We start from the raw sequence: 10,640 nt of genomic DNA, 5'->3' as shown, positions 1-10,640 counted from the left end.
AGGGGCCCCTTACCTAATATAGGAGAAACATGGTTTGTGTCGTCACTGTTGCTGTTTTTTAATATCGTTCCTGAGGTGTATCTCCTTTCCTGTATTAGCTTTCTAAATCTTGATATTGTGTACTCAGATTGATCTATTTGCCCTACTTTCCACTCCTTGGAGCATTCTTATTTACCTTTCTGTCACCTCTGGAATTCTGGACTTGGTTTATCTAGCCCTTTGTCACCACTTCAATATGTTGACATACAGGCAGCCTCCACCTTGTACATAGGCTGAGATCTCAAAGTTCATTCTGAAGTCAATTGTTTGGAAGGTGAAATTCATTTTTCCATAGGAGAAAAATATTTTTATAAATGACTGTTACATTTCCAGGCCAGTCCACAAAAAGATTTTTTTTTTTTAGCTTTAATGTACTAGAACTGTGGGCCATTTGCAATGAAAAAGTAGAACTCTTACTAATTCAGCAAAAACAGGAAGAAGGGCCAATGGAATAAGAAATGCTTTAGCTTGATTGCTAGCTGGTGCTGGAATCAAGGAGGCCGAATTGAATGAGGTAGATGGGGCTTTCATGGAAGCTCTCAAGGGGACTTTTTCAGACTTTTGAAGGCTGTAGAGGATCGTAACACGAGTTATTTATTTTTTCTAACTTCACTTCAAAAGTGATGGCTTTCAATAATAATGACTACTATATACTGACACTTCCTATGTGTCAGGCACTGTGCCAGGCAGTTGACATACCTGCTTCTCACTTCATCTTTGTAATAGAACTTTGAGGAAACTACGATAATGGCCTTTACAGATGAGAAGACTGAGGCTCAGTAAGTCAATGAATTTGATGAAGGTTACTCAGACAGCACAACTGGAAACCAAGTCAATGGTTTCTCACTCCCCGAGCCTGTACTTTACAATATGTACCCAGCCACCCTTTTCTTTTCCTTATCTGAATATATCATGAGCGCTATTCCTAAGGCTATCAACCATGATTAGAGTTGTTTGTTATCTCGCAAAGGAAACAAAGATCAGAGAAATCAAGGGAGGTAGTGAGAGGGAGAAAAGGAAGGATAAAGGGAGAGAGTTTTTCTAGGCAGAAGTTCAACTAAGAAACCAGGTACAGCAGTGCTTTTCAACTGTACAATGCATACAAATCACCAGATGCTTGTTCAAATGCAGACTACTAATCAGTAGGTCTGGGGAGGGGCTTGAGATTCTGCATTTCTAACAAGCTCCCAGGTGATGCTGCTGTTGTTTCATGGGCAACATTTTTGAATAGGAAGGCCATATACTACGAATGATAAACAGACAAAAAATCCAAGCATCATTAATACCTCCTTCTTAATTTAATTGCTATCAGGTTCTACACTAAATAGTCACCTATTCTCTTTTCTCCTGTAGGCTATCCCCAGGCCATTGTCCCTGCTTTAGATCTGCCTATCTGTTTCAGCTTATGCCGAACTGCTTTTTGAAATACAGGTGTTAAAGACATATGAGCATTTTCTACCATTCTGAGCCCTAAGCAGCCTCAAGCAGGCATTAGTATCTCTTGGTACAAGTTAGATCTCTGGCTGTGGAGTTCCAGGCCTCAATAGCTGTTCTCAGCTTTCTTTCTCTCTACCAAGAAGAACAGTCTAATGAAGATAAGGCATGTAACACTGTTGTCCCAGCCCTTTCTAATTTCTTTTCTCAGAGCTACTGCCTTCATCTGGAGCAGGAAACATCCTGGCTTTTTAAAGAGTCCAGATCCTTATTTTTTCTATATAGTTGAAATAATACCAACCATTAGCTTAAGGCAGCCATTGAAAAGGTTCTTTGCAGAGTCCTCCTGCCAATTCTTGTAAAATTTGTTTCGTGGGAGGTTATTTGCTTTATCTTGCCACCTTCTTTCCTCCCTCCCTTTAAGATTTTGATTGTGATCATTTTGAGCCATTCTTCAAGTTTTTTCTTCTATTTTTAGATTCTCTGACTCATTCTTCCCCAATAGCGAGAGTCAGGAAGGGCCTTCTATTCTAGCCAAGCTCTACTTTTTAAAGTAGGAAAGTCTCTCACAGTTTCTACAAATCGACTTGATGATCTGTGGCTCACAGTGACTCAATTGCTTTTCCATCTTCTCTCTGTAGCCTAACTCCCTTTGCTGGTATATGTTCATCAACCCTCCACTTGAATACACTGGAAAAGTTCACATGTCATCATTGGCTAAATGAAAAAACTTTGCTGAAAAACACCTGCAATCTTCTCTTTGTAACTTCTATCCATTAATCTAACTTTTACCATATGGAGCAGAAATAACCCTTCAAATGTTTCATGATGGCTGTCATATCCTCTTTTAACCATCTCTTTGCTAGACTAAATGTGCCCAGTTCCTAATCAGTCCTTGGTGGTTTCTTGACACTTATCTAGATGCAGTATAGTTTGTAAATATTCATTTTAAAATAAGGTCCCTAGAAATGGACATACTGCTCCATGCGTGGTTTGAACAGCAGAGTCCATTAGGGCTGTTCCTTCCTACGATCTTCTAATGCAATTTTACAATAGTGTTGGCTTAAAAAAGAGTAAATCACTTCTTCACATTTATTAAGCATCTACTTTGGGTCAGATACTTAACATCTACTAAGTAACTTCTCCAAAGATTCAGTGTCAGAAGTTCTCTGTTCTCCCCTACCCTGTGGAGTCAGGAGATGGTATAGCTACCCTCTTCCATTCCTTTCTACTGTTATCTACTGTCCTCCAGGTCTCTCACTTATTGAGGACCTCAGCACCTTACTTATAGTTTGGCCACCATCCTGAATGACTTTAATGTCCTTGTAAATGACCCATCTACAAGATTTACCTTTTCAATAATTTTCACTTCCACTTCACTTCACCAAGCTATTCCTATGGTACACTTTATTCTCAGAAGATGACCTCACCTCTTATTCTATTATGCAAATCTAGGCCAAGAGATGATAACTTTTATTTTCCTGTCTTACCCTCACCCTGCCACAGAGCTGTGTCCTTACACATCCTAACCTCTTTTCTTTTTATCTTGCAGGAGTAGACATAGCTTTTCCCATTCAAGGTTAATCCATCTACTTATGCTTATGTTCCTGTAAATAAAATAATCACATGTAATTTATCTTTTAAGTTGTCTGTCTTCCCAGACTGTGAGCTCTTTGAGGGCAGGGACTGCATCTTATTTCTCTATTTCCCTAGAATCTAGCACAGCACTCTATAAATGTTTATTGAATGAATGAGATATGGGATAGCCCAATTATAAACCAGGCCTCCCAAGCCTGTACTCTTTGTAGATCTCCCTCACTCTGTCCCTTTGCCATATATTGAATCTAAAAGTAATACTTTACATTTATTCTTAAGTTTTATCCATCACTGTGTCAGTTTGGGTTCAGCATCATCCAAGGCTGCCCAGATCCTTTCTTTTTTATTTTTTAAAATTAACTTAATTGGAGAAACATTGGTTAGTGACATTATATAAATTTCAGGTGTACAACTTTACAATTTTTTTTATATTTTTATTTTTTCAATTATAGTTGATATACTATATTATATTAGTTTCAGGTATACAACACAGCGATTAGACATTTATATAACTTATGAACTGATCACCCTGGTAAATCCAGTACCCATCTGACACCATACATAGTTATTACAATACTACTGACTACATTCTTCATGCTACACTCCGCAACCCCATGACTATTTTGTAATTACCAGTTTGTACCTCTTAATCCCCTTCCCCTTCATTCATGCCCCTATACCCCAATCTGACAATCGTCAAAATGCTCACTGTATCTATAAGCTTGTTTCTGTTATTTGTTTGTTTATCCTGTTCTCTAGACTCCACATATGATATTTGTCTTTCTCTGTCTGATGTACTCCACTCAACACAATACCCTCTAGGTCTATTCATGTTGTTGCAGATGGCAATATTTCATTCTTTTTTTAAATGAGTAATATTCCATTATATATACATATATATACATATAACCTCTTCTTTATCCATTCATCCATTAATGGACACCCAGGATGTCTCTATATCTTGGGTACTGTAAATAACGCTTCAATGAATATATGGATGCTCATGTTTATTCAAAGTATTGTTTTGGGTTTCTTCAGATAAATACTCAGAAGTGGGATAACTGGGTCCTTCTTTATCTCTGGCTATAGCCTTTGTTTTAAAGTCTATTTTGCCTGGTATAAGTGTTGCTACCCCACCTTTTGTTTGTTTCCATTTTCATGAAACATCTTTTTTCATCTCTTTCCTTTCAATCTGTGTTTGTCTTTTGATCAGAAGGAGTCTCTTGTAGGCACCATATGTAAGGATCTTGTTTTCTTATCCATTCAGCCACCCTATATTTTGCTTGGATCATTTAATCCATTTATGTTCAAAATAATTATTACAGATATATAGTTATTGCCATTTTATTATTTATATTTTGATCTGTTTTTCTTTTTTCTTTTTCTTCTTAAACAAGTCCCTCTAACATTTTCTGTAATACTAGTTTGGTGATGATGAACTCTTTGAGCTTTTTCCTGTCTGCGAAGCTCTTTATTTGTCCTTTCATTCTAAATGATAGCTTTGTTGGGTTGAATAATCTTGGTTGTAAGTCCTTGCTTTTCATCACTTTGAAAATTTTCCTGCCAATCCCTTCTGACCAGCAAAGTTTTTGTTGAGAAATAAGCTGACGTTCTTATGGAAGCTCCCTCGTAGGCAACTAAATGCTTTTCTCTTGCGGCTTTTAAGATTCTCACATTCTCTTTAATTAACCTTTGGTATTTTAATTATGACGTGGCTTGGTGTGGGCTTCTTTGGGTTCATCTTGTTTGGAACTCTCTGTGCTTTCTAGGCTTGTATGTCTAGTTCCTTCACCAGTTTAGGGAAGTTTTCAGTTATTATTTCTTGAAATAGATTTTCAATTCTTTGTTTCCTCTCTTCTCTTTTTAGTACCCCTATCATATGAATATCAGTACTTGATGTTGTCCCAGAGGCCCCTTAAACTGTCCTCCTTTTTTGGATTCTTTTTTCTTGTTGCTGATCTGATTGAGTGTTTTCTGCTACCTTATCTTTGAAATCACTGATTCGATCTTCTTCTTTACCTAATCTGATGATTCCTCCTAAGGTAGTCTTCATTTTAATTATTGTATTCTTTATTTCTGACTGCTTCTTTTTATGTTTTCTACCTCTTTGTTAAAGTTTTCACTAAGTTCATCTACTCTTCCTCTAAGTTTATTGAGCATCTTTATAACCAGTGTTTTGAACTCTATGTCTGATAGATTGCTTATCTCCTTTTTGTTTAATTCTTTTTCTGTAACTTTTTTCTGTTCTTTCATTTGGGACATGTTTCTTTATCTTCCCATTTTGTCTGCCTACTTCTGTTTGTTTCTATGTATTAGATAAGGGCTACTATGTCTTCTGGTCTTAGCAGAGTGGCCTTGTGTAGTAGGTGTGCTGTGGGGCCCAGTGGCACAGTCTTCCCTGGTTATCTGAGCCAGATGCTCCAGGTATGTCCTTTGTATGTATGGGTTTTGTGTGTCCTCCTGATATAGCTGAACTTTGGTTGCTGCTTGCTCATCAATGGCAGGGATTGGCCCTCAGGATGATTGGCTGTGATGACTGGCTGTTACTAGTGGAGGAGCTGTTGTGCAGAGACTGACCCTACAGAACAGGATTCCCTTTAGCGGAGCTCTGGTGCCTGCCCTGTCTGTCCTTTGGGTGTGTCAACCTCAGATATGACCCCAGGTGGTACTCCCGGCTCAGACCGAAACTGGCCACCAGGTGTGTAGGCCAGGATCTCCTGGGAGGGGTCCTGCCACAGGCCAAGTTCAGCTGCAGGCTGTGCCCTGCCTGGGGCTATCTGTCATGGACCACCAAGCAATCTGCTGATAGCCACCACCCATGCTGGGCTTGGAAGTGCTTCGAAAGGCCAAGTCACAAACTGAGGCTGGCTGCAACTAGTGCCAGGCTTGGGGCTGCTCAGCAAGAGGTACGGTGCATGCTGAGGTCAGATGCTGCTTGTTTAGGATTTGTGAACCTTTGAGAATTTTTTGGAAAGTCCACAGCATGAGCCAAAACAGGCCGTCTGTATGGAAAATTCACTGGAAGCGGCTTGGGTGGGCCTACATGTTGGGAAGAGTGAGATCTCAGGGAATCACCTGGACAGAGCAATTAGTGTTAGCAATATTGATGGAGTCTCAGGTATGGCGCCCTCCAGGGCCTGCAAGCTGGATTGGGGAGGACTCTAACAAAGGAACAATACCTTTTGCCAGCAATTCTGCCTTGGAGAAAGCTACCCCTCCAGCCCTTGCCTTGAAGCCAGATGACTCAGTTCTTCCCCATATGTCTCTGGCACCTTTCAAGCTGCTGCCCCAGTTTTGGAGCTGAGTGAGTGAGTCTGTCAGCAGGTAAGTCCACATGTGGGCCCCTTAAGAAGAAAGTCTGTGACTGCCTGAGCCCTCCATCTCACTCAGCCATAATCTCTGCTGGTTTTCACAGCCAGAAGTTATGCAGACTTCTCTTCCTGGCACTGGAACTCTGAGCTGGGGAGCCTGGTTTGGAGCTGGGACCCCTAACTCTTCCAGGGGGACCTCCATAGCCAAGATATCTCTCATGATTCTCAACTGCCACACGTAGGTGTAGGACCAGCCCATTTCACATCTCTGCCCCGCCACCAGTCTCAAGGTGGCCTCTTCTGTGTGTTCCCAGTTGTAGGTCTTCTGTTCAGCTAGACTTCAGGTGATTCCCAACAATGGCTATTCTGTATTTTAGTTGTAATTTTTATGTGGTTGTGAGAGGAGGCAAGCACAGCGTTTACCTACTATGCCATTTTGACTAGAACGAGGTGTACAACTTAATAATATGGTATCTGTATACTTTATTGTATGCTCACTACGCCAAAGTTTAGTCTCCTTCTGTTATCTTGTATTTGATCCATCTTTTTACCTTTCAAAGTCCCTCCTATATTTGTGTCATCGGCAGATTTAATATGTATTTATATGTCTTATTCTGAGTCACCAAATCACAGAATTAAAATAATTTTCTAATACCTCCTGTTTATTGAACACCTACAGTGTGTTCAGCACTGTGCTAGGTGCTTTCACGGATAACATTGTCACAGCATTTGCTGCAAGGTAGGTATTTTGATCTTTGGTTTACAAATGAGGGCATTGAATTCAGGATGGTTAAGCACTTTTCTCAGGGTCACATTGCAAATGGTGAAGCTGAGATTTGGACTGAGGTCTTTTGACTTCAAAATTCATGCTTGATTCCTAACACCACACAGATTAAAAGGGGCCTCTCCACTGTTTGACTACTGGGCAAGGGATACTTTAAGGTTAGTTTGAACCCTTTAGTTCCTTGTGCTCATTGCTCCCCAAAGCAGCCCATTCCAGCTTTGGACTGCTTTTACTCTTAAAAGTTATTGTTTGTAGTAAGCCAAAATTATAAATGAACTGAAGAAGACACAGCCAAGAATAGAGCCTTTAGGTCACATCTAGAACTTCCCTTCCAGTCTGACAGCAAACAATTTATTTGTTCAACTAGTTACAGACTCATCTCAACAAACAACTGAAGCATTCAGCCTATATTTTGCCATCTCATCTACAAGGAAATTATGGGAAACTGTACAATGCCTGGATGAGATGAAATGCATTGTAGCTATCATGTTCTCTGATCTGCAAATCTAGTAACCAGATTTTAAAAAATGAGAAATGAAGTCTGGGAGGGATATTTATTTTTTAATGGGGCAATTTGTCAATGACTCAAAATAATAAGTTTCCAGTGGCAAATTTTCAGACATCATTGATGGGCTGTCAGGAAGATGATTTTTGGACAGAGGGCTTCCCGTTGCTCTTCAAATGACATCTAAATAGGCAGAGGCCCCCATTTTCATTGCTTTGAATTTACAGCACTGTCTTTTGCAACTGGTTTTATTTAGGCTTTCATTTCAGTTTCCTATGCTTTTATTTTTCTTTGACTATGTTCTGCCCTTAGACATGTTTTCTCTGTCTGGTTCATTCCCTAAACTTCCACATGCTCCCCCTGTGCATACACACTCATGTGCATTTGTGCACGCGCGTGTGCACACACACACGCACACACACGCATACGTGTGCGCACGCGCACACACACACACACACACACACACACACACACGTTTCTCTTTGTTCTTTGAGAATCAGTACATGCAGTGCCTCCTTTGGAAGCCTTCTCTAATGTCCTCAAGCTGAGTAATTGCTTCTCTTCCTGTGTGATGTAGTAGAAAGTACATACAGTGTCCATCATGAAGTAGATCCCCTAAAAAATGTTAGTTCCTTTCTCACTTTCTTCCATGTGTATCTCTAAAATAGTATTGGTCACACCATACTATGTTTCGTATTTACTTTTCTGGCTTTTTCACCCAATCGTGAATGCATGTTTTCGTTTATTCAATATATATTTATTGCGTGTCTACTATGTGCACAATTCATTGTTCATGCTAGGTACTGGAGATTCAATGACTTCTGAAAATTATACTTTTACTGTGTGTTTTTCATTGATATATTCATAACACCTAGCTTAGTGTCTGACAAATAAAGAGTACTCATTAAATGTTTGTTAAGTGAAGGCATTTCCTCAGTAGAATTTCTCCAAATGTGGTCCTTAGAGAACTTGCATCTGGATCACTGAGGGGTGCAGGTTAAATGTTAAATGTTAGTTCTTGGGTCTTGCTCTAGATCTACTAAGTTAGAATCTCTTAAGGGCGGGCTGCAAGAATCTGCATTTCATCTAGTTCTGCAGGTTTTTCTTTCACACTAAAATTTGGGAATCATTACAAAATAGGAGTGGTGAGAGGGGAACAAATGCCTATTTTTGAAAAGTATAACTAAAGCCAATTGAATAATTTTTAATGCCTCAGACTGCAGTAGGAAAATTCAGTAAAGGAGAAAAGGGTATTAGTTAAAATTCTCTGGGAAGCATTTTAAAATAGACTTAGAATGTTCAAATAATTAAATAAAAATCCTAAAGTCTGGGATAACAAGTAGAGTGCTAATAAAATCTAATCTTAATTTAGGTCAAATTTATGATGCCAGAGAGTTTTCATTTTTATAGAGCTACTTATATAGTTGATTGTATATCTAGAGACTCTTTGTCTAACCTAATAATGCAACAACTGTGTTTGTACTTTGACCTTGATTATATATGTGACTTATCTGATGTCTAGTCTTCGATCAGGAATGATAGCAGTGCTCATTCTCCATGGAAATTTGATCAATTTTATTGTTTTTATGCGATATTTTCTGGGAGGATAGTGTTATTAAATGTATTCTTTGGTAATAGATTAGGTATGTAAGATCTGAGTCAACCAAGGACAGTATAACTTCACTTTCGGGAATACTTGCAAAGTTGAATTTTATGACCATGTTCCTGGGACCTGGAACTTTCCATTTTGAATTTGCCTTGACATGATCCTCCTGATCAAGAGTTGAGGTGTCTATACATCTGGGCACAAACCTCTGAAATATCCATGGGTTTGTATTTCTGCTTTCCTCCTTATAACTTTACTTTAAAAAAAAATTATTTAAGATTTTGTTGGTATCACTGCTGCCGAGCTGGATCACGACCTGGGGTTCTCATAGCACTCCCTGAGCACCATATCCAATGACCTGAAGATTTTGTGCAGTGACTCCTACCTGAAGCTGAGCAATTACCAGGACCAGCAGTTCAGTGGCGATAACCAAGAGCATGAAAAATTACTGAAGGAAAGCTGCACGCTGTATGTGGGGAATCTTTCCTTTTATATAACTGAAGAGCAGATATTTGAGCTCTTTACTAGATGTGGTGATCTCAGGAATGTATTTATGGGCTTGGATAAAATAAAGAAAATGACATGTGGTTTCTGTTTTATAGAATACTATAGCAGAGCTGATGCGGAAAATGCCATGCAGTTCCTAAATGGGACCTTCTTAGATGACCGTATCATCCGCACAGACTGGGATCTAGGCTTTTGAGAGGGCAGACAGTATGGCCATGGCTGGTCCGGGGGCCTGGTAAGAGATGAGTTTCGTGAAGACTTTGATGCTGGTAGAGGAAGCTTTGGAAAACAAGCTCAGGCCTGCGATAAGAAAAGAACCTACTAGTGAAATGCTGCTGCTCTAGCCCCTCAAAAAGTCTTTTAAAGAACAACACAGGTGAGCAAATAGCCTACCTCATAACAAGTTTAAATTACTTTATTTGCTGAGCAGAGACCCGTTCTATGTATTTTTCTCTCTGAAAATTTATTAAATGGCACAAACACAAACATTCTTTCATTCTTGTCTTAATTTTGAAGATGGCTAGCAGATTACCAGTTTGACCATCAGGTGGTCAATAGTGAAGTGTTTTTCAGGAATAAATTAGGTATGTAAGATCTGAATCAACTAAAGCACAACTTTCCTTTCAGAAAGACTTCAGTTGGATTTTATGACCATGTTCCCAGGGCCCCCAAATGATCACTTTTAGAGCTTGCATAAAATAAAGTCAAATAAATGAAAATTTAAAAAAAAGTATCAAAGAAACACAAGTGCATTATTTTAAAATAGAAAAAATTCAGAGTAGTTTTTAATGAAAACAAAAATGGTCCTGCCCCAGCTCTTCCTACCTTAGACTTATTTCCTGGGTAATTTTAATTATT

General features: G+C 39.1%; 1 protein-coding gene across 1 annotated transcript; it reads left to right on the top strand.

Annotated features, from left to right (window-relative positions):
* Positions 1-5,397: 5,397 nt before the first annotated feature.
* Positions 5,398-10,169, top strand: NCBP2L (nuclear cap binding protein subunit 2 like). Its single transcript, XM_039879737.1, is given in 2 exon segments — positions 5,398-5,418; positions 9,640-10,169. Coding segments are annotated over 2 exon segments (489 nt in total). The 3' UTR covers positions 10,108-10,169.
* Positions 10,170-10,640: the final 471 nt, after the last annotated feature.

This window comes from Pteropus medius, unplaced genomic scaffold, assembly GCF_902729225.1.
Source record: "Pteropus medius unplaced genomic scaffold, Ma_sr-lr_union100, whole genome shotgun sequence".
In the NCBI taxonomy this organism is placed as follows: Eukaryota; Metazoa; Chordata; class Mammalia; order Chiroptera; family Pteropodidae; genus Pteropus; species Pteropus medius.
Note: the sequence above shows the minus strand (reverse complement) of the source record. Positions and strands in the feature narration are given on the sequence as shown.